Source organism: Euprymna scolopes, chromosome 43 (assembly GCF_053919585.1).
Source record: "Euprymna scolopes isolate OS-2025 chromosome 43, ASM5391958v1, whole genome shotgun sequence".
NCBI lineage: Eukaryota > Metazoa > Mollusca > Cephalopoda > Sepiida > Sepiolidae > Euprymna > Euprymna scolopes.
In genome coordinates this window covers 49,744,392-49,770,918 of record NC_136524.1, presented here as the reverse complement: position 1 = coordinate 49,770,918, position 26,527 = coordinate 49,744,392, and the positions used below count along the sequence as shown (strand labels likewise).

Here is a 26,527-nt window from a genome sequence, read left to right as displayed (position 1 = left end):
TCGTCAATGCATTCTTTCATTTTAAATGAATTTTAAATGAATTTTAAATGAATTTTAAATTAATTTTAAATGAATTTTAAATAGCTAAACTCACAACAAACATTATAGCATTTGTGTTCTAGTGGACACATCAATAAAAACACTATTGGCAATTTTAAAATAGCAAATTCCATATCAATAAAAAAATTTAAATGTAAATACATATGTCCCGTTATTCCTTAGCCTTCTCCTGTGAATTGTACTTGCTACATCAACTGTTTTATAACTACTAACATAAACACTGAAAATGTTATTGAACTGTTAAGAAAACTATGTTTAAAATCCACAAAAAACTTACGTTATTCAGTAGAAAACTATGTTGCATTTTATCAAATCAAAGATTCTACTGAAAATCTAAGAAATGTTCTGCTGAATATGAAGTTAAAAACTAATTTTTTCAAGTCTGTTACAAATGCAATATTGATAAAAGCAAAGCATCTCATCAATTTTAAGGATCCAATATAATTAGCAAATAAGTATGTACTAACATTTCCTATTTACTTGTCTACCCACGAGGGCAGAGCCAGACACAAGACATAGATCGATTTTTAATGTAGGGAAAGTCCATCTCTCTTAAAAGGAGCACCCTAGATAGGAATAAAACTAAAAATCGCATTAGTCTAGTTAAACGAGGACAGAACAGACTAACACAGGGCAGTAAAATCCTATCTCTTCACTGTTGAGATTCCTAAATGCAGAAAAGCCTTCTACTCTAATAGTTCCTTGGAGTGCTAGACTTTGGAATTCCTTCTCCGTCTCCTGCTTTCCTGACAACATGCAGAAGTTTAGATGTAATGTGAACAGACATCTTGCTGCTCAACTCCCCACAGTTCCCTGTAAGATGCAATCCCAAATAGTAGGCCTTTATGTTCCAAGTGGCAATATGCCTTGTTTAGAGCAAAAGAAAAAAAAGAAATGTGTTGCACTTTGTTCCAAGCCAAAAGGCCAAGGAAGTTGTTGACAAATATTATTTGTCCTCCTTGGCTTTTGATCACATGAATTCACCCACTATCATTAAATGCCCAGATGAGATCTTCAATTTGTTTTGGTTTCCTTAATTTGTTCCTTCTAATGGAAGTCAACTTTTAATAAGTTATTTAATTTAAAGCAATGTGTGTCCCCACAAGTACATCTACACAATATCAATTCATCTAGCTACAATCATTTTTTATTAAGCCATGATGATAGAAGTTATAAAGCTAATCTGGGAATGCATAAAACAGGAACATCACTATAGTAAGACAATAAAGCATTCCAAAAATGTGACAGTGATACATGTTCATTCACATAATTCTGAGGCAGCACGTTCAGGATTGCAGAACACAATGCGAAAGGAGATCACCGATACATTTCTGAGCAAACACTGGTGTGATTATGCAGAGGGTTTAATTTGAATGTATATTATTGTAGGTTTGATTTGTTCACCTGCAGCACAGGGCAGTATTTAAGCATTGTGATGGGTCAAGAACCACAAAATAATCTGTAAGCAACAGAAACAACTGTTACATTCTGGTGAGTAGACAGGTCTAACCTAACCAGATCATATATTCCAAAGGGAACAAGGTCGTGGCAGGGAATATGTAGTATATATCTTAGGAGACTACGCTACAAATGCTCAAGAGAATAAGAAAACACTTTGTCAACTACGGCAAACATTAGGGACCATATTCCAGGTTGTGATGAATCATTACCTTGTAAAGCCTAGTAAACGAATGCCATTTATGAAGAATTCAGTAACTCAGGATATGCAACACATAAAGCTCATTATTAACCCTATTGTCAAACCTGAGATTGCTAGATATTATTGCTCCCAAATAGTTATGACATTTCGAGAATGGCACAAATGTGTCTTGAAACTAAATTCCATGGATAGGGACAACTTCAATCTCCCAGGTTGAAAAGATACAACTTAATTTAGGAAGAAAATGTTCAACTGGCATTGCAGAGTCATGTGGATGCAAAGCATTGAAGTAATCTTAGTGAATGCCTTGTATTCCTTGTAATCAATATAGCTACTAATTGTACACCTTATAAAAGATTCTTTGGGCATTTTAGAATATAGACAAGAAACTGAAAAATAATAATGTTAGTGAGAAGAAATGTTAGTGACTTTCTACTATTATTTTGTTTAATTTTCGATTTTTGAACGATTATTGACATACCCCACATGACTGTCTAATATTGGCCATTTTTTTCCTTAATCTAACTGAAAATTCAGCACTATTTGTGTTTAAAAGTAAATAAGTGCTTTAAATAAATCAAAAACAAAAATAAACTTATCCAGCTAGGTAGAAGAACAACTTATGTTGCCTTTGGTAACGTTTATTTGTTGCATAGTTGTTTCTTGACCTAGTTTTCAGTTTGTTGTCTATAGTAAAAAATGCTAAATTCATCGTTAGTCAGTCTCCATCAGAGCAGTCATTACCTTCCAGGTTCCTGGTGTGGCATTAGCCCTGGATGCCACTTAAGGAGGAAGTTTCTAAGGAATATTGAATTTACAAGTGGTTTCCATTAGACCATTTTTGTTGAAGTTTGTACACTCAAATAAGTTAGAAGACCAAGTTGAGCTCATAGACTCTCTCGCAATTCCTAGGAATTATGGGGAACAAAACGGATGAAGACATTGATGCTTTCAGACTGAGTAAGCCTCTAGATCCACAGAAGACACATGCAAGTAGTTCTGCAGACAATCCTGGCTCTAATAAAGCAATCATGACAGATATATCTATTGTTCAGTTGTGTCTCTGGAAAAGGACATATCCTTATAAGCTTTCTTTATGTTCTTCAAATTTAGACAAAAATATCTAAAAGAAGAAAATATAAAAAAAAAACACTTCCTTAGTTTTTACTAAAAATTCACTATAAAATGTTATTTTAAAATGTTTACATGAATTAAATACTGTAAAAAAGTGCCTGACTCCCACTTCCATCACAAAGGTTAGAGGGTGTGATTGAAAATAGTCTTAAAATTGTAAAAATATGATTTTTATATATTTATAAATATTGTTTAAAAAAAAAAACAAATTTTCAATTTTTACACAATATTGATAAAAAGTTGTGATTTTTTTCCTAATCACATGAATGGGGAAAGAGGACCAGAAGCTTTGCTTGTTTTGAAGAGTTTATATTAAGGCAGGTAGAAATACCAATAATAAAGGGTATGTTTTACAACAGAGCAAAAAAGGGATCAAACAAATAAATGTTACCAAAGGCAAGATAAGTTACTTTTCTACCTATGTGGATAGGTTTTTGCCATTTTAACTTATTTTAAAGCCTTTTAAATTAAGTTTGAAATAGTGCTGAGTGTTTAAGTTAAAACAAAAACTAAGAGGGCGACACAAGGTTACTACCTTTTTAATTTCAAAAATAGTTCAAAACTCGAAGATAAAACCCAATAACTGTCATGGTGATACTTATTCTGGGCATTTTTTTTTTTTTTTTTTTTTTTCATACTTTTTCGACTGCTGGGATATTAGCGATACTCTGAAGTTGGTATCTTGTTGTCTGTTTCTCTTACCGACTCAACACTACTTGTTTTTCGAACTGAATAAACGCCTTAAAATAAGTTAAAACACAAAATAAATTTATCCAGCTAGGTAGAAGTGTAACTTATCTTGCCTTCGATAACATTTATTTGATTTTTTTTTTTTTTTTACCATTTTTTCGGTTTAATGTCTATTGTAAAACAAACCCCTCACAACCAACCCAATAAATTTTACATTGACATTTATTGTGCGAGTTTCTACCAGTATTTTGTTTAAATTTCAATTTTTGGGCGATTATCAAGATTTCAAAGTGACCGTTCACGTGACCGCCAATTTTTTTTTTTTTTTTTTGTTCTCACATAACATTTGACACTACTTGTTTTTCAAATTTATGTGGGGAGAGTGAGTGGCACAAATAAGTTCGAAACCCTTTGCTGCATTATGTGTACTTCACAACAATTTAAATAACTCATATTTTTATTTATATATAGAATAAATGCAAGAACAAACATGATAAATAAGTTAAAGAACTTTTGAACAATTTTTATTTTGAATTCATTTTTTTTCTATACTTTAGAATGGCAAATAATTTAAACTTTTATTTTTAAGTAAAATTTTATTTTAATCTAAAATGAAAAACATTTTATGTAGAATAAATGCACGCGATGCATTTATTCTATGCTCTCGCTCTCTCCGCATAAATTGATTAAAGATACGAACTAAACAGATTCGCCGGTCCCGCCGATTCGTTCTGTTTTGATTCGATCTTGGTTTTTGATCGCAAAGTCAAGGCTGCTTTTGGCCTATGAAATGCCAACTGGAAGTCATGTTGATTTTTTTTTTTGCGTTATTGAATGTTTACACATATTTAATCGTGCATGTTGCGAGTTTTTGATGGATAAAATAAATGAACTTTTTACACAAACATGTAATGATGTTTAAGAAAAGAAACATTTTTAATACCTTATTGTTCTCATATCACCCGCAAACCTAATTTAGCGACATCACACACACACACAATAACAGTTTACATGCTTTTCCCCAACCGTCAAACATTAATCATCAACTGTAATATTCTAATAACACGATTTAAGAATAAGGTACTAGTGCACCTCTGTTACCGTGCTGAAATAATAACATTATCATTTAGAAAGCCATTCTTAACACGGGGAGAGGAGGGTGTTTTTTTTTTTTTTTTAACTATTCTGTACTTTCACCTAACAATTTATTAAAAATAAAGATATCATAAAACTTTAATTTAACTTGAAAATGTTATTTAAAAATAGCGCGGACCAATAAGTGTGCTAGCACCAAGAATAATATAAATATTTCTGTCCCGTTATTATTTTTTTTTTTTTTTAAATATCAAATAATGCAAAGACATGAAAATTTCAATACGGAGTTTGATGTGACGTTTACATCACTGTTTTCGATGTAACAAAACTGCCCCCCCCCCGCCCCGCCCCAAAAAAAACTATGTCTGTGTTTAACATTTTTGTTGCATACAATTTTGGCGTCCGAAATTTGCTTTCGAAAATATTTTATACATTTATTATTTGATTTGTACTTTTAACATTACAGTTGCAATCATTAACAAAATAAGATAGATTTCATTAATTTTTTTTTTTTCACACCTACTTATAACAAGTTTTTAATTTGCATTCCTTGTCCCTCTACGTTTTTTTTTTTTTCTAACAGCAAAACAAAATACCAAATTCCCTTAAAGGAAAAAAAGGAATAGCAGATATCAAACCAAATCTTTGGGGGGGGGGGGTTTTTTGGGGGGGGGAGGGGGGGGTAATAAATCTAAAACTGCAATGTAAATTTTTTAAAAATCATTAAAACTAAAAGAATTTGGAATGCAGAAAAACGTAATCCATGTTAAGATTCTCTTCCTTTTTGCATCTAAGGTTCTATGAATCACACAAAAAAGAAAAACAAGAATTGATACATGCAAGTCCTTACAGAGCAGACACCTTGCATATGCAAAGTGCTGTTTGCAAGCTAAGCATTAGGTGGAATTATCACATGTAGGTGGCCTTTTTTTTTTTTACTTAAACTGGTGGAAGGAGTATTACTTATTCAACCCAGCACATCCATTTTACTAGTTAAAACGATCTCGTGTAATAATTGTTTGTATGCAATACAATAAATAAACTCAGAAACTAAAAAGTTAAAAACGTCATCAATAGGCATCAGAAGACAGACGAAAACATAGCTTTACACAAGCAAAAATATAAAATTTAGATTTTTATCAATTTAAAATGAGTTTACTTTTTCTTACTAATATTGGACAATTTAGAAATAATTCCAAGTTAAACATCCCATATTCTCCCATCGAAAGACCTTGTTCAATAATAATATTCAATTTGCATTAAAAAAAAAAAATTGCAAATTAAAATGTAGCAACAAAATGTGCATGTTCAAAATAAGAACAAAAATCGAAATTTACAAGATTGAGTTTCCATTAAAAACCAATATTATCTACTTAACCTTTATGCCAATTCACCTGAAAGCAATGTTATCGCAATTAATAACACATAACTGCATTATTAAAGTACGGCACAATCACGTTGACACACCGGTTCTCGCCAGATCACCGAAGTTAAGCAATGTTGATCCTGGCCAGTACCAGATGGGTGACCATTTAGGAAGGCTAGGCGCTCTATGTACCTTCTGGGAAGGTTGGGCGTGGGGCCAGTACCCTCATTCTGTAAAAAGAACTCCTCGCTACAAAAACATCTACAAAAGTTGTAGATGGCCTATGCCCCTCCAGGGGCTCAAGTGCTATGGATGGAACTGCATTATTACATAAAACATACTTTCATGAGTTCACGATCCATTGATCGCCATTCTTATTTTTGTAATGTAACTTAAACACGGGAAGTTATTCATAGTTTAGTATGATATAAGTACAGCCAAAAATTATAGAATAAAAATAGGGGGACATATTTTTGAAAGCCGGTTTATCCTAATTTTTTTGTAGGTCTCCGACTACTTTGATTGTATTTGAAAGATTAAAGCCTCGAGTGAATTTCCAAAAGGAAAAAATATTTGTATACATGAAAAAAAAAAAGTTATAATGAAAAATGTTTTCCTGGCGACATGCGGAAGTTAAAAATTCCGCTAAATTTTGAAGTTTAATAAATTCATTGTAAAAATCTTTTCAAAAGATAAATATTAGTTTTCTGGGTCTATTTCAAGGATAATTAATACAGTAAAGTTCGAAGATATTGAATTAAATAATTTTAAAAAAACAAAAAAAAAACACCTTGTTTGTACAAAAAAAAAAAAGAAAAAAAAAGCTTAATTAGCCCCCAAAAGCAAGAGATTCTGGCTTCGCTCACTCACAACAAACGAAAAATCATATAACTGTGAATTCTACGGAAACCCAAAATGTCAGAAAGTCAAAAGGCCGTCTGAAAATGATGTCAGATAGTTAAAGGGGGATGGGGTTCTTTCCTTTTTCCCCTAGCTGTGCATCCATACATTCCTATCGTGAACGTGTGTATAATTTTTTAGCATACTTTAATTTAATAATTTTTCTATGTTTCTGCTTTTAAATGAAAAAAAAAAATTTTTTTTCAAGATTATATAAAAATTATGTTATGCTAAAATTTATGATGCTTTATTTTCATAAAATAAAGCCAAAATAAATTCATTCATTTTTTTTTTTTTTACTATTGAAAACCATAACTTTAGTAAAGATGTTTTTTGTTTAAACAAAATAATACATTTCCACTAAGATTCAAATAAAAATCATGGGTTCATTATATTTTGTGATCCTGAAAATTTCATTACAATTGGTTAATCGCCTGATTTATGGTGAAATTTTAAGTAAATGGAGGGGCTCAAAATGTTTATATATTTTGAGCATCGGCATTCATTTTGCACATACCTAGGTATCTGTTTAAGTATAACTTACTATTTTCTTTGAAAATTATTTTCATTAATAAATACTTTGCCGTTTTTCATAATTTTTGGATAGTTTCAAGATAATTAAGTAGATACATTGGTTTTAACTGAAATTCAATATTTCAATTTTCGTCCTTATTCCTAACATGCGCTCAACAAAAACAATAGTAAAATTTTTTTTTATAGAGAGGTTAATAGATTTTTTTTTTACTAACTTTAATATTGGAATAAAAATCAACAATTCAATCATGGAAACGCAAAAAAAAATGTATAAATCTTTATATATATATATTTGCGGGAGGGGGGATAACCGATATAACTTATTTTAAGGAAATAATTAAAAAAAAAACAATCTATTTGACTGTACTTAGGCATTTGTAACCTATTTCCACTAAAAAATTACTGTTACATAGTCACTGTGATATGACTTCTGAGTAAAGAAATAACTATTTTGTTTATAACCAATATTTATAACTTATTTTATTTTTATTTCATTCTCCTAAAACAAGACTGAGATGCAAGGAGCTACTGGGAAATAGAGGACTGTATCTACAAGGTGGAGGGGGAGGGCATGCTCGGGGTGGGGGGCACCGAAATGTTTGCTCACATTACATTTCAACTCCTGCATGTTGATACAGTCAAGTAAACCGGGGTCAAAGAGGGAACTACGACTAGGGGTTCAAGTAAAGAAGCTTTTGGAGTATTAAGCCCCATCAGCATTTGGGGGCATTACCAATGCCTATTTATAAAGGTCACAACCTCTACAGTGAAAGGTTGGGATTTTGTTGACGAGTCGGCTGGAGGTATTCATGTCGAGTAGTCACCAGCACAACAAGTTTCTCAGAGTACAAGCAAATGCTGTTAAAATACTCTTTAAACAATCATAAATATTATCTATAATATAAAGCCACACTCTCCTTAATGGTTTACTTCTACTTGTGCAACTGCCATTGCACAAAGGCAGCATGCGTACCGCAGATTTAACCGACATAAGCCCAGTTCAAACAGACAGAAGTATATAGAAGCTAGAAGTAACTGTAAGAAAGAAATAGCGACAGCTAAGAGAGAATTTACTGAAACCACCAAAAAACGCACTGAAGCACAAAAATTAGGAACCCATGATTTTTGGAAAATCTACAACAGTGTAGTAAATAATGGGCAATCAACAACCAACAATCATGAGGTTGTTTGCTCAGCAACCAAGAAGGCTAATCTGCTTGCCAGTCGGTTTGCCTTCAACCTCACACTGGACCCTGCTAACCACCACCTGCCTGACTTTCCTTTGCGGACAGACGCCACGCTAGACGATCTGAAAATCACCCCATCTCAGGTGCATGCTATCATAAAAAACCTTGACACTTCAAAAGCATGTGGACCTGATCTCATCTCAGTTGTGCTATTAAGAAAATGCTCCACCAAAGTAGCTCCAGTTCTCTCCAAACTTTACAACGAATGCCTTAATGAATCTTGCTTTCCAGACTGCTGGAAAACTGCTTCTATGGTACCAGTTTTCAAAAATTCTGGCGAAAAAACTGACATTAAATTATCGCCCTAATAGCCTCCTCCTACTTTTCGCTAAAATATTTGAGACATAATTAACCAAGTCGTAGTCCATCACCTTACAGATGCTAACTTCTGACCGACCAACAATATGGATTTAGACAAGCCCATTCCACAGCAGATATTCTAACTGTAATCTCTGAGCGTATATACCATTCAATGGACAAAGCAGGGGAGAGTAGAGCAGTAGCTCTAGATAAATCTAAGGCTTTTGACAGGGTATGGCATGAAGGTTTTCTCAGGAAAATCAAATCATACGGTATCACTGGACGAATAAACATGATTAAATCCTTCTTAGATAAGAGAAAAATCCAAGGTGTCCTCGACGGTCGTACATCTAAACAATATGATATAAATGTGGGAGTGCCTCAGGGGTCTATCCTTGGACTTTTATTATTCCTAATATTCATAAATGACCTCCCCGACAAAATTGCCTCCGAGATGGGTATATATGCTGATGACAACTTGCTCTAGAACAGGCACGACAGGAAAACAAATGAAGACATATCTAAGGAAATGGCAGAAACATTAGAGGATGATCTTCAATCTGTAGTAGAACGAGGGCAAAAATGGATGGTCACATTCAATGCTACCAAGACTAAACTTGTTTCTCGCAATAATTTACAATAAACCCTCTCTACCACCAATAGCAATGGCTAAAGATTCATTACTGAAAGTACTTCTTTTAAACTCCTCGGCTTAACGTTCACAGAAAACATGAGTTGGAACAATTACATTGAGAGCATTGCCAGGACTGCTGCAAAGAAGGTAAGCTCTCTCTACCATGCTAGAAAGCTACTAATGCCCGAAAGTATCCTGTACCTCTATAAGGCCACCATTTGCCAACGTATGGAGTATTATTGTCATATTTGGGCTGGTGCATCTGCTACTAGTCTCTGGCACCTAGACAAGGTTAAAAAAAGAGTCACCCCCTGATAGGTCCTGAACTGTCATCTAAGCTGCAGCTTCTGTCTCACCAATGTACTTATGCATCTCTCTGCTTGTTCTATAAGTATTTTAATGGTGAATGCTCTGACGAACTGCAAGCACTTGTGCCCCCACAACGTAAATACCCTCAACAAACCCGACAAGCAGCAAAATCCCACCCCTACACAGTTGAGATCCCTAGATGTAGGAGAGCTTTCTACTCCAGTAGTTTCTTCCCCAGAACCGCTAGACTTTAGAATTCTATTCCGGCTCCTTGCTTCCCCAACTGTACTGACATGCAGAAGTTCAAGTGTAATGTGGTCAGACATCTTACTGCCCAACTCCCTACATAGTACCCCAGTAGCTTATGACCCTGATAGTAGCTCCCTAAACCAAAGTGACAATGTGCCTTGTTTGGGGTGAAAATGTAATAAAAAAATAAAAATAAAAAAATAATTTTTTAAATCTCACCTGTTTGTTTAAATATATGTATGTATGTATGTATGTATATCTGCCTAAAACTTTCAACAGAGGCGACGGATTTACATGAGTTCAGTATCATTTTGAAGCTCGAACCTTCAGACGACAAATATCAAATAATTGGCTAAATACACTAATTTCTTCACTCTCAACTGGGCACTTTTCTATAAGGAGGGGTCACTTTTTTTCGCAGATATTTTCAAAAGTCATCCTCTCTTTTTGATTGTCTAGCCTTAATTTAAACCTGTAACTTTCGGTTTGGCAATGGGCACAACAGCTAACTCGTCACTTTTTTTTTCACTTTCTTTTCCTCCTTTGCTATACGGGTTCAAGCCTGCCTGCCTACTACAACTTTTTTTTTGCTCAACTCACGCCTCCAAACACCCGGACAATGCTTGGCACTCAGTCTAATATCTTAAATAAATTGCAATGTTATTTTAAGATTACAATTCGAATAATTGGGCTATAGTGGAAGTGCCCGGCATTGCCCTGGTGTCTGGAGGTGTGTTGAGAAAAAAGAAAAAGTGTTAATAGGCAGGCAGGCTCGAACCGTGACGCGAAGGTGAAAAAGAAAGTGAAAGAAAAGCTGACATCTTACCGCTACACTATGACGCCACAAGAATTGAAAAGCGTTCAAATTTAACAATGTCAATCAAAAAGTTGACTTGCAGTTAAGTGAATGAGTTTATGCAGGTGCAGATATGAAGGTCTGGCTGTAGGCCAGTTAAGCTTTACATTTTCTGCAGTTTTAATTATTTGTTTCCCCACCATGTTGAGGAAAGCCAGCTCCCCAGAAAAAGGGAGAGTTCTGGCAGTGTCCAAATGAATAGCAATTGTCTGATATTAAGGGTTTACCCCACATTGATCAAAGCTAATTGCCTTTCTAAATGTCCCGGCTGGAAGGCCAGGGAGTTGCATTTGCTTCAATCAGTTTTGCTTTATTTATACGAGAAAGACTAACAAACATGGGGAACCAGGGATTTTTTTTTAAAGTCAATAAAAATACAAACGAAGCCTGAGGCGAAGTTTGAAAATAAAATGTGAAAAAAAAACATGAACGTTCGGCCAGCCAGAATGAGTTACTGAAAGAGGTTTGAATTTATTTAAGTAAGAACCAAATTGACAGGTGCACACGGAAGTCGTAGAGCGTTACGACGACGACGACGTAAACTAGCTATTCAGCAAATGAGGTCAATGACCAGGTTTGTTTGTTATAAGCGAAGTAAAAAAAAAAAAAAACGTTAAAACTTAAGTTGGGGGAATCAAAACATCGAAAAAAAAAACACAAAAAAAACTAACGTAAGGCAAACAAACGATGTTAAATGTAAAAATCGAAAAAACAAAACAGAAAAACGAACATTAAAACCAAAAACAAAAAAAACACGTGAAAAATGGCTTAAATAAGCCTGTTTCAATATTAAAATTTAAAAAATCGGTGGGTACACGAGTGTTTTTGAGTGTCGCTAAGAATAAGTGAAGTAAAAAAAAAAAAAAAAACAGAAAAACGAACATTACATGAAAAATGGCTTAAATAACACTGGTTCAATATTTAAATTTAAAAAATCGAAAAAAAAAAAGAAAAAAAAGACATCTCACACCACGATTCGAACCCAAAACGTTTAGATAATGAACCAACGCGCTAACTAACTGAGCTAAGGCGACATACATGAAATTTAGTCAGTTCTTCAACTATTTAAAGTAAATCAGGTTATGACATCATCTGACGCATGCATAGAACCGGTCGTCGTCACAAGAGGACTGTTTTTGTTGCCCCCCCCCCCCTGTCGATAATTGTCGATTTCGGGGTGAAAAAACTGAACGTTTTTGGCCAATTTTTCAACATTTTTCGGGCGAAGGATGGAGCTTCAATATGATACAGAGTTTGTGAATTTTCGTTGTGTCTGTCGAAAGTTTTTAGCGGACACATAAACACACATACAAACATACATTTTCGCTTTTATATATATATAGACTAGCAGGGGGTATCCGGTGTTGCCCAGGTGTTTGGAAGTGTGTGTGTGTAGGGGGAGGGTAAAAAACTTCTTAAAAAAGAGGTTTGAGCTTTAGAATGATACCTGTCTGGCGAAAATCCGTGGCCTGTGTCGAAAGTTTTTGCGAGACATACAAACACACAAACATTTTCGCTTTTATATCTATAGAAGATTATCTATTCTTTTACTTCCGGTTTCTGCTGTTCATTTAGTGGATAATTAATTTAGATATGGTCAGGCGGACAAGAAAGCCATTCTTAGCATGGGGAAGAAGGGTAGTTTTCACATTATCTGAGATGAAGACAATCATCAGTGATGCAGAAAAATAGGCAACACGAAGTTAGCAGAAAACTGTCAGATAAAATTTTTTTAATTTTCTAAAAAAGAAAAAAATAAATAAAAAATAAAAATAAATAAATATTCCATGAAGTAGTATATGTTTTATGATACTAAAAAATTCAAAACTATTTTATTTATTAAAAAGGAATTCACTGTTTATTTTATGCAAAAAATAAGGCAACTTCAAATTTCTTCACCTCGTGTTTACAAAGGTGGAGTTGTCTGCTGCAAAATGAAACTATTTTTTCTCCTTTTTGCTTTTCAAATTGTGTTTTTAAAAATAATAATCGAACAAAAATTTTTGCTGTTTTACAATACAACGTTGTCACAATACAATTGGAAAAAAAAAAATTCAAGAACTCATTTGAATCCACACAAAAGTCTTTGTAAAAACGTGGTAAAGAAAGTTGATAACCAAAAATAATTAAGTCCTGAACGTGTCGCCTTCAGAATCGTATGAGTGAACATGTATTACAGTCACCTTTTTGGAGTTCAGCATTGTGTAATGATCGTGACATTTCTAAGTTTTATGCATTCCTTTGTCTATTGCTAATGGCTTAGCCATGATGAACAACATACTGCAAAACAGCTAAGCCGGATACAAGTTCTCTAACACGGAGGAAAAAACGAACAACTTGATGTACATGAATGACCTGAAACTTTTTGCAAGGATCAAAAATGAACTAAAGACATTACTAAATCTCCAGTCAGGATATCCAAAGTTGGATCTCCAGTCAGGATATCCAAATGGAATGTGGTATGGAAAAATGTGCACTACTAGTTATCAGAAAGGGAGAACTAGAGATGACAGAAAGTACCCAACTAAATGGAGATGAGGGCACTAGGGAAACAAGATGCCTACAAATACCTGGGAGTACAGGAAGCAGACACCATCAAAGTAACAGAGAGAATTGGAAAGGAATACCTCAGGAGAGCAAGAAAACTTTGAGACTAAATTATATAGCAGAAACCTAATAAAAGGCATAAATACATGTACAGTGTCACTAATAAGATACTCTAGACCATTCATAGGGTGGACGAAAGAAGAACTGAGACAGCTCGATCAGAAGATCAGGAAACTCATGACCATGCACTACACCCGAAGGATGATGTTGCTCGACTCTACATAAAAAGGAAAGACAGTGCGAGGGGATTGGTTTGTATAGAAAACTGAGTGAATGACACAAAAAAAAACCCCACAAAAATACATAATGCAAAACACTGAAAGAATAATCATGGCAGTGAGAGACACGGGAAAAAAATCAATAAAACAGAAAACAGAGAGAAAAGGATGAAGCAAAAACAAAAAAAAGTGGAAAGAGGAACAACTACACGGAAGATTCATAAGGATGACAAAAGATGAAAATAACAAAAATACTTGGACACATAAGCCGAGAAATTGAATCCCTAATAACTTTAGCACAAGACAACTCAATAAGAACTAACCACATCAAAGCAAAGATCGACAAAACACAAAACAGCAAATGCAGACAACAAGACGCTAAACCATATAGTAAGTGAATGCAGTAAACTGACCCAAAAGGAATACAAGACCAGACACGACCAAGTGGGAAGGGTAGTACACTGGGAATCATGCAAACAACTGCATCTCGAACGCACAGACAAATGGTACAAACATAATCCGGCAACAGTACTTGAAAACGAGAATCACAAAGTCTTATGGGACATGGACATACAAATTAATAAACCCATCCAAGTTAGAAGACCAGATGTCGTAATAATTAACAAGAAAGAAAAGTCCTGTTAAATTGTAGACTTTGCTGTTCCAGCTGACCACTGAAAGAAACAGAGCAAATACACAGAGCTAGCCAGAGAGCTGAAAGGGATATGGAAAATGAAGAAAATCAAAATAATACCTATAATAGTAGGAGCACTAGGAACAATCCTGAAAAAACTTTGAAAAAAGAATGGGAGAAATTGGAATCAAAGGAATGACTGGAAAAATACAACGAATAACAATAATGAAAACAACTGAAATATTAAAAGAAACCCTTGAATGTGGAGACTAATATACATGAGCAACAAGTGCAGGCCAGACAAACTGCTGCAAAGGCAAGACATGAAGCGCCACATGGAACCACCAACCCCCATCACTGCCCCCCTCCCAAAAAAGAGCGAGACCAAATAACCAAATAATCAAGGAGGAAGGAAAGACTGAGGAACTGACCAGACCTCTGCCTGAAGAGAACTGGGACCTTGGGAAGGCTTATTGCCACTAAAATTCCAGTGAAAACCAATAGCTACTGCCAAGGAGAAATCAATGGTAAGCAGCTGTTGCAATAATGCAAATTTATTTGTAAATGTTATCGAAAGAGGTGGAGAATACTGGAAACTTGGAGAGACTTGTTGTCACTCAGCTTCCAGGGAACACCAGAGGCTCTTTTCAAGACGAGATCTTTGATGACCTGTGTGAAAGCTCCTTGTGAGCCAATAATAATGATAATACTTTGCTACCAACTTCGTATCGCTTATACTTCTGCATCACCTAATCATCAATCAGAAGAAACCACATCTTTAGGCACCTCCAAAAGTCACCACAGAAATAACCCACCCATATGTAAAACAATCCAACTTTATTATAAATAAATATTATCAATATAACTTTTGCACTATTTAAAAGAAGGGCAAAATAAACTAGTAATAATTTAAAAAAATTTTTTTCATTGTACGAAAATAACAAAATTGCAAGACGAAAATCATGTTTACATAATTGGCGCTTTAAAATAATATTTCCATGTAGTAAGCATTCCGAACCTGAAAACATACCCGTGTTTAATAAATCTAGCAAAAATCAACTAATGATCAGATTATCGTGAAATGTTCAATACTTATCCATTTTAGAATGAAATTACATATAAAATGCAGTTTCCCTAAAATATACGAGGGGAAATATTTTTCTTTAGTGGGTGTACCCCCTCTATTTATTTTTTTCGAAATTTGAACAAAATATATCTATCGAAATTTCTATTTATTATGAAACATAAGAGTTCAAATAAGTAAAACATATTTACTTTTTTTAAATTTAAATACACGTAGTGAACAAAAACTTACCTTGAAGTTGCAATTAAAAAAATGATAAATTTAATGTTTTTTTTTTTTAATAGCGTTCTTTTTCTAATTAATATATACTATAATCAGTTTAATTGCCAAGAAAAAGAAACTTCTTAAAAATTAATTAATTTTTAAAAGATTAAAACGATTAAAATTTCATTATTTTAAAATGTTCCGTTACAACATAGATTTTAATTAATTATGTTTAAACTTTGTTTTTACTTTTAAGTTTTAATATAAACATGACTCTTGTCAGCTATTTTATCACCAGATTAAAACCGATTTGAAAATATTATTGCACAAATATTAAGCATTTTGCAGCCCCCACCGTTTGTTTGTCTCTTTTTACCGAACAAAAGTATGGAAGCCGCTAGTTAATCAAATGACCATTCAGTAAAACCGTATTTCATATTTAATATACAAATGTTTATAATACTATTAATCATTAAACTGCGTAAATCTTAAAACCTAACAAAATTATAACAAAGATTAATTATTAATTGCAGTTTGAAGAAGATAAATAAAGATTAAAAAAAAATCATTAAGTCGCTTCTGCTTTTCCATAGTTCGTATAGGTAACACAAGTCTGACGTCACGGAATCATGCTTTACTTTTTTTTCACATTGTTTTGGCAGTCCCTACATATCTTGCTTGTCACCGTCATCCCGTCCGCGGAGCAGAAACCGGAAATCAAAATGAGTAGAGTACACTGGACAATCACAACTATTACCAATAGAATAACGAGGGTTTTAAAAAAGAATTTAGGACGTTTAAAACGCACACAAACTGCTGGATTCGAAGTGTTAACACTTAAAAAAAAATAAATAAATAAAAAAAATAATAATATATTGATCAAAATTATACTTATTTTAACTTTTCTATAAAAAACAAATAAATTTCATATATTTTTAACTTACTAACCCTAGACTGAGGTATATTTGGAATATTTTTTAAACTGAAAATGTACACAACTTACAATGACTTGAAACTTTTCGTAGTTTTAACATTTGAAGTAAATTGTAAATACGGAACTTAAAGAGATTGCTCGATCTCAAATCAATTTCAATCCATTTATCAAATTGTCAACAGTTAAATCGATTAGCTAAATAAAGGAGCAACAGTTTTTGAGTTTTATTTTTTTTCAGCATTTTTTTTATCATTATCAAGTTTGTTTGTTCTTTTACCAAACAAACAAAAAAAAAACTAATAAATAAAATCTCACAACTGGTAATAAAATATAAAAACAATTACGATTTCCAAACAATAAAAAACGTTAAAATAACTAAATTTAATTTATTTAAGAATAAGAGTAATTATCTCGAATAGATAGTTTTATGAAGCAAAAGACAAAACCGGATAATTGAATTAGCAATGCATTGCATTGATTAATTTAATAACGAAATAATTTCATCGTCATATTTTCTTCACATTTTAATTATTTCATAAAACAATTTTTTTTTAGGGGTAAAGTAATCACGTACTACCAATAATTGTACATATATATTCGTGAACAATATTCTAAATGCTAAGAAAATTTGCAAGTTGAGTTATGTCCCCCTGTTTGTTTTTTGTTTGTTTATTTTTGTTTGTTTGTTTTTCCTTAAAAAAACAAAAACAAAACAAAAAACATTTGGTACCCTAATCTGGATACAAAAAAAAATTCAAAATAACTTGATTAAGCTAATTAAATTGATTTGACATGAAGATAGTGCGTCGAATTCAGCGTAAGTAGTAGAGTTCTTGGTGAATAATGCTGTCAATTAGCAATAAGGTTTTCGGACGTAAAAATCAGTGTTATAATTCGGAGATAAAACAAATGAACATAATGAGGTTTATTCAAGAGTGTTCAATACCAAGGTAGAGCAATATATAGTTTTTATTTTTACATAAACATTTAGGTATGTCTTTAGTTATAACTAGTTAACTGAAACATACTCATAAATTTGGAGCGATACCTAAATTTTTACGTAAAAATAAAAGTAAAAGAACCAAAGAATTTTACAAGGTTAAGAGCCAGACACTTGTATTTATATTCGAATTAACATTTTACATGGTCACTAAGAAACACTGACTGCACTTATTGATCCGTACTGAAATAACTATTATTAGTTATATATTATTATTATTATAATTATTATTATTAGTTATATGTTATTAGTTATATTATTATATATTATTATTAGTTATATTATTGTTATAATATATTTTATTATTAGTTATATTATTGTTATAATATATATTATTATTAGTTATTGTTATAATATATATTATTAGTTATAATATTATATATTAGTTATATTATTATTAGTTATAATATTATATATTATTATTAGTTATAATATTATATATTATTATTAGTTATAATATTATATATTATTATTAGTTATAATATTATATATTATTATTAGTTATAATATTATATATTATTATTAGTTATAATATTATATATTATTATTAGTTATAATATTATATATTATTATTAGTTATAATATTATATATTATTATTAGTTATAATATTATATATTATTATTAGTTATAATATTATATATTATTATTAGTTATAATATTATATATTATTATTAGTTATATTATTATTAGTTATAATATTATATATTATTATTAGTTATATTATTATTAGTTATAATATTATATATTATTATTAGTTATAATATTATATATTATTAGTTATAATATTATATATTATTATTAGTTATAATATTATATATTATTAGTTATAATATTATATATTATTAGTTATATTATATATTATTAGTTATAATATATTATTATTATTATTCTATATTATTAGTTATTATTCTATATTATTAGTTATTATTATTATTATTATTATTACGTTTTATAAGGAGACAATTAAATTGAAACTATCGAGATCAGAATAAGTTTAACCCTTAAAATTCCTAAATAAAAGCGTAAAACATGATTTTCTGCAAAAAACAAAACAAAAAACTTCTTTATCAATTAACGTGATTTTTGGAATATGCAATAGTTCCGTGCGAGTACGTAGATCATACATTTTTCTTTTTTTTTCCATTAAATGTAATTCTAAATATAATTGTGACCGAAAACAATTTAAGATTAACAATATAAGTAATCATTTTAATTTTTTTAGAATGGGTGGTTTCGAAAGTGCGATCCCCAGCAAAATAAATAAATAAATAAAATATTGCAGCACACGTGTAATTTTAGATTATTACGTAACAGACACATTTAGGAGGTTGTAAAAATAATTATTTAAAAAGCGTTATTGCACAACTAGCTGGAATTTATATGGCGTTGATCAGGATTTTTTAGTTTTATTTTTTAAACAGGATTTCGTCAAGTCAAATGCTCTTAAATTTCGAAGGTTCTCAGACTGGTTTGTTCTCTTTTTTATTGACAAAATAAAATGTCCGACTTGTTTAAAAAAAAAAAAAAAAACGAAATGTTTTCTGGTAGATTAAATCTCGTAATCAATTTATTAAAAAAAAAAAAGATCTTGAAAGTTAAATTTAATTATTAACAGTATCGTTTATTTATTTATTTATTTCAATCTATATTTATAAAATTATTGTATGTAAATAGATTCAATCTTTTTTTAATTTTTTTAATTAATAGAGCATTTTCCAAGAATGTTAAAGCCATTTTAAAAGCTTCTAAATTCCTTTTCAAATTTTAAAGGCCACAAAGTAATTCATTCTTTGATTTTTGTTTGTTTTGTTTTGTTTTTTAACTAAGTAACAAAAGATCCAAATGGCTTCTATTTACAAAGAAACAAAAATGCATTGGGGTGGATTTAATTTGGGTATTTTTTTAATTGGATTTTAAAAGTTATTTTTCTATGCAGTATTCATTTATGTTTACTATAACAATGTTTATTTATAAAATGTGTAATCATAGTTATGTAAATACGAAAAACATGAGAAGTGGTTATACAATTTGATTAGTTTAAAAATAGAGATTAAGAATATCCGTCCAATAAATACTACGGTATGTATAAAACAGGCACCTGTGTCCTAACTCAGAAAAGAAGACTGTTTGACCTTCTAGGTCTAAAACAAACAAGACCCACATAAAACGAAAGCTGAAACTAAAGACATTAAATTAGAAAAATAAATTACAAAAGTAAATAAAAACCATCAAGTAGACAAGGTTGAAAAATATAATTTACGAAAAAGAAACAATGATGCCGCACCAAATAAATAAATAAAAGTAGCCATATTGAATACATACATACACACATATTTTCATGTATCTACATAAAATGTACATAATTTCAGTATTTACTTCAATAGTGTTCAATACGTGAATAGAGCTAGGGAGTAAGTTTATAAAATATATATATGGCAATAAAGCTTAATTGCCATATATATATATTCTAAAACTTACTATTATAGAACTTCAGATTTATTATTAGTTTCGTAACATTGGATTTCAGAGTTTCGTAACATTCGATTCAATAGTGCTCTTCGATAAAAAAAAAAATAGTAGAGTTGATATATAGGTTTCTAGTTTGTTTAGCTTACAGAAAAGTTGAGATTCTGTTAGACTTCCTTTGAGCCAATCAATATAAATTATAAGACCTTTTTTACATCAGTTATTTTTATTTGTGACGATGTTTATCATTTTATTTATTTATTTATTTTTGCTAAGAAACACACACTATCAACTTTGAGGAAGTTATATTTTTTATTTTTATACAAAATATATACGGCTTTCTCAGGAAAAACGAAAATTTCTCAAGAAGATCAAGTTTGAACAAATATAAATTTAAGAAAAATAAACACTCATGACTTTTATAACAAATAGTACACTATAGTCATAGAGCAGTAGAGCAGAGCAGTGCATGTGTATATATATATATATATATATATATATATATATATATATATATATATATATATACACTCAGTACATATGAAACCGTTTAAAACATATAAGTTCAACTGTAAATATTGTAAAGAGAAATAAACAAAAACGAGGTATATTCTAGAATAGTGGTCTACTGCAGAGATTTTGTTTTCCAAGTTAACCATAATAATGGGTTAGGGTTGGCCTTCTCGACAGCTTAAAGGTTTTAAAAGTACTTTCGCATGGCCACCATTCTAGAAACATATATATATATATATATATATATATATATATATATATATATATATATATATACAAACACACACAAATACAGTTTATAATATAGCGTTTCTAGGAGTGTTTTTAGTTCTCCTTTTTTGATACGTACCTCATAAAATCCCTCATTAAACGTCTCCTTGCCGGCGTAGCCATATCTTGGGAAGCCTCTCCAAGGAATTTCTGTTTATCTGTAGGGAAAATAATTTGTAGAGACAGAGAGAGAGCGAGAAAGAGAGAAAAGGGAAAGTAGAAAAAGGAAGAAGAAAAAAAAAAGGAAATAAAAGTCACTAATTTGACAACCCCTTTTTGTTTGGTATGTGTTTTGTGTTATCTGCAAGTATGTTTTTTGTTGTTGTTGTTCTTTTGTATATTTATATAAATATATTTATATATATATACACATATATACGATTTAATACATGTCGTACTGTTTAAAAGACTAGAAACGTTTGGTGGAGTGGTTCCTTTAACTAAAAACGCCCTTTTTTCTTTAATTATTCCTTCCTTTCCCAACTCTTTCAGTCTGTGCGTCTTTATCAAGTTTCTTTTAATCTCGCACTTTCCAACGTAGTAGTAGTTTATAATTAATATTACTACTCCTACTACTACTACTGATGATGATGATGCGGGTATTAGTAGTATCGGTAGTAATACCACCACTACTACTACTTCTACTACGTTGTGTATTAGTAGTTGCAACAAACCTAAAAAAATGTCTAATTTTACTGAATCAAAAGTACTCGGTGTGTTGTTTTGGCTGAGTTGAGAGCTTTTTCTTGTCTTTTCTTTTCTCTTCTCGTTTTCTTGTCTTTTCTTTTCTCTTCTCTTTTCCTTGTCTTTTCTTTCCTCTTTCTCTTTTTTCCCTTTCTTTTAACTTATTTATTGTTCCCTCATTTTCCTCTTCTCCTTCTTATTAGTCGTAGTTTCGAATTATATTATTATATTATCATATGTATTTAGTATATATATATATATATATATATATATATATATATATATATATATATATATATATATATATACACTCCCACTCAGAAACTTTTTTCTATATATCACTTTTCTATTTTATACCTTTCTTTATTTATTTCTTTTATTTGTCCTTTTCTTGTTATTTTCTTTTTTCCTTTACGTTTTTAACCTATTTTTCTTTCTTTTTTATTTCGCTTTAGCCCTCTTTCTTTTTCTATTTTTCCTTTTTTATTTTCATTTTTCTTTCCCTTCCTCATCTTTTTTTTTAACCTATTCTTTCTTTCTTTTCCTTTTAAGCTCCCCGCCTCCCCCTTTTCTTTATTCTTTTCCTCCTTTTATATCTGACGCAACGCATCCGGGCTTCTACGTTTGTTGTTTGGCAGCACGTGACAGTCACGTGAGCTGGAAATCCTGTCTCTCCACCTCCTACCTTGCTTCTTCTATGTTAGACGACCGATAATAAGAAGAGGAAATGGTTACCTGCCTCGATTCATACGCTAGCAGTTTGAACCAGATCGAGAAAAAAAATTAAAACAAAAATATTTTTTATTCTAATTTCTTTTGTTATTGTTGATTTTTTGTTTTCCATTTTTTTTTAAATAAAATAAATTTATTAAGAAGAGAAGAGGAGTAGGTTACCTGGCTCAATTTGCTAGTTGTTTCGGACCGCATTGTGGGAAAAAATGAAAACAAAAGTGTATTTTCATTATAATTATTTTGTGTTATTTTTTTTGGTTTCGCATTTTTAAAATAAAAATAATTTTGATTTAATTTAATATTTTATAATTTTTTATCTGATTTTTGCCAAGGGGAACTAACTCTGACCTTACTGCTTGATTTTGTTTACTGATTTAATGATAATAAACAAAACATAATTATAGACAATATTTTGTAATATATACGTTTCTATATATTTATTTTTACATAATAAAAATGTTAAATCGATTATTATGCGAAAACTTAGTGAATCATTGGTTGTTTCTTAAAACCTTTTTTTTTTCACTCATAGTTTTAACAACGTAAAATACACGCTTAAAACTGTGATTGAATTGTTTGTAAAAAACAATGTTGCTTATTCAGAATTTAACCTAATTTAAAAACAAAAAAATACAGAAAACTTTTTTATGATGTACGTCGTACCACTACCAGTTAAAGAACGAAAATGTATTCCAAAAATCACGTAAATTGATCAAGTATTTTTTTTTTCTTCTGGTTTTAGCAGCTAATAGTATTTCATATAGTATGTCATAGCCAGTATAAGGCTGATTTTAAAATCACGGTAGTTCGAATTGAGTTGCCCCCTTTATTAAATATGGGGGGGGGATCAAGTCATACACCGTTCTCGCTTCATCATAAATTTGATTTTCTAAGCTAAAAAAAAATATTTGTCCAATTTACGTTATTTTTGGAATATGACATTTTCGTTTCGTGATGTATACCATAAAACTGAATTCAATCTAATTGATTTTTTTTTAATTAGGTTAAATTCTGACCTTGCACCAAAAATCCGTCTTAATTACTCGGTACTTGTACAGTTTAATCAAGACATTAAAAAATGAAAATATCGAGAAAAAAAAAAAAAGGTTATATTGTATATATTCGTTATGGAATGAAGTTCTCCGAAAAAAATTCACTTAATTTTATGAAGTAGTTTTTTGGGTTTTTTTTTTTGTTTTTTGTTTGTTTTTTACAAGCGAAAAATAAACAATTTGTCATGATACCGATTGAAAAGTAACCATGTTTCGATTTTTAAGAAGAAAAGCTATTATTTAAAATGAGGAGGGGGTTGTCGGTGCTTTAGACTGAGTTATCTCCCCATGGCGGATTCTAAAAATCCAAACATGGCTACCTTCAGTGCAAGTGCACTATCATAAAAACCTGTTTTTCCGCTGTGAAAAAAAAAAAAAAAAATACTCGATAAGATTAAGTGAAATTTTTTTTTTTTTAGATCTTCAGTCCAAAACAGATGCATACAATATAACTTTTTTTCGACATTTTCATTTTTTAATGGCTTGATCAAACTGTACAAACATCAATTGTTCTAATTGTCATAATTTGCCATTAATTTATCAAGTGATCTATCTCTTACTAAATCCAGTCTATTGTAATGACCAGCTAAATCAATTATCAATTGCGCTCGTTACATAAACAGAACAATCAATACGTCCGGAATCTATTCCTTTCAGGAACAATTTGATTTCGTCACTGGTTGTCTATGCAAAGCTGTTAGCCTGTAAGAGACGCAGCTGTGGTGCGTCACATTTACATACAAATTCATGCAACTATATTTTTATCTATTTGCGTATGTAGACAGTGAATGGGTTGGAACATTTGAGAAAGCCCATACATAAGCAGTAGCGCGCCAAAAGTAAAACAGTTTCAGCAACGATTTTATGATCTACAGACATTTTTGCGCAGGCTGAACAACCGCTGCTCGAAATTATAGCCATATGGACTCCTACCTATCTAAAAATTTGCACGAGTAAAATTGTCATAAAAAATGTAAACGGATAAAGTACCTGATCCCTTATGCAAACAACAATCGACGAATATTTTATGCTCATAAACTTTTTCCCTCCTAGTATTTCGCATTTACAGGGTTTTCTTCATAAAATTCCACTGACATTAATAACTTCCCTGGTCTCAGAGAATTTCTTCAGTTACTAAAACTTCTAGCAAAATCTTTAGAAGTATGCAATATTTCTTTTTCGACTTGAATGATGTTCCCAAACTTTCGTCTAATTAAAATACACATCTCACCACATTACTAATGGACTCCAATCTTTTCATGCACATTCAAGAAGGACTATGACTTGTACATATCTCACACAAAAAAAAAAATTAACCCTTTCTGGTTACATAAAAATCATTATTTTAAATGTTTGTAATTGTTCCAGAGTCATTGCTATTTGCTGACTTTTTTTTTTTTTTTCTTGTTAAGGAAAGGAGTTACGACCTATAATCTCATCATCGTCATAGATTTGGAGTCGGCCAATGCCCCTTTTCCCAACACTATACTCCACCCACCCACCCCTCTTACTGCATCATTTTTATCTTTCTGCTGTTAGTGTATATGGAGTTTGTCGTACTTGCTTCCACCTCTCTCCATCTACTAACAATCAGGAGTAATAAAACAATTAAACTCAAGATATCTATCAGCAAAGCAAACATATACATTTAAATTTAAATGAAGATTATTATCAGTAAAAAGGAAATTTCATCACAAAGTACAGTACTATTCAAATCATAGCTGGAGGGTCAGAAATTGTAATTGAAATGTGACTCACACTTGTCCTTCCTCCTTTCACAATTTAAACCTCTCTTACCACTACTCTTCAATGTTTGAAGGTTAATTAAGGTGGGAGATTTAACCGCCATTTTTGTATTTCATTAAGTGTCGCTGAAATGTTGAACAGTCAACAATGTATTGGATGCTGCACACCATTTTTGTATTACAGAACAAGTTCCTATCCAAACACCAATACAATTACAATTTTTTTATGTTGTCCGAAATTCTTTATGGCGGCTTTTACCCCCAACAAAATAATTTGCTCTTCTTGCATTTGAGCCAACAAACCCAGAAGAGATTTCATCTTGAATAATTTGAATTTCCATTTGTTAAATCTTGAACTCATTACTCCAGTTCAATCAACAATTGTGGAAACCTCATGCTACCAGGCTAAGCTGCCATTTTAGGTCCAATAATTTGGCAACCATTGTCCTGACATGTTCGAAAAGAAACCTTGGTAAGAGTTTGTCATTCTTTTACAGCCTTTTATGATGCACCAGACCCTATCTAATTATGCGAGATGATACCTGACAGGAGAGGGATAGCAGGAAGGAAGAGAGATTATGAACAGAAATCGAGTGGCAGGGGAAGGGGGAATTTTTTTGTGCTTGTGCAGAAATAGTGGATTTTCAATGCATTTCAGGTGGAAACATTATATAGTTGTGTTATATCGAAAGAAGCAAAGCATGGATTAAAACAAGTGACAAAAAACTGATCCAATAGAAAAATAATTACAAGTAAAAATAAAAAAAATATCCTGTTTAATCGTATGTTTTAATGTGGAAAAGTCCTCATAATCCAAGGGAGGTAACCACAATCGATCAATGTGACACTCCCCCATTTCAAAATACAAAATGTCCGATTATTATTTTGGATGATTTTTTGTAAAAACTGGATCTAGCATATCCTATATTGGACTATTTTTTCGTAATATTTGGAATTTATACTAATTTAGGCATGAAACATAAATACATAATAATGTTTCCATCTTAAATGTTTGTTTCAAAATCCACCATTCTGCACAAGCACTGCTCTCCTTATTTTTACACTCAAGTGGTTTTGGAAACTCACTTTTTCCTGACTCAACAGAGCTGAGTGGGTGTCTCAACGGGTCACCATTTCTTGTATATATATATATATATATATATATATATATATATATATATATATATATATATACATATATATATATATATATATATATATATATATATATATATATATATATAGTAATTTATAAAATATATATGGCGATTAAGCTACACTGAATATTCTGCGTTTCATCCACTATAGGATTCGTCAGGCTTATGCGCGAATTCTGTGGTTGCTTCTTG

At 31.2% G+C, this 26,527-nt stretch overlaps 1 protein-coding gene across 1 annotated transcript in view; it reads right to left on the bottom strand.

The window, feature by feature from the left end:
• The window catches only part of LOC145268340 (ubiquitin-conjugating enzyme E2-17 kDa-like), an 84,891-nt gene that overhangs the window by 45,870 nt on the left and 12,494 nt on the right, over positions 1–26,527 (bottom strand). Inside the window, exon 2 of the mRNA XM_080123848.1 lies at positions 21,045–21,123. Coding sequence (XP_079979974.1) covers positions 21,045–21,123 — 79 coding nt within the window. The remainder of the gene's footprint in view (positions 1–21,044; positions 21,124–26,527) is intronic.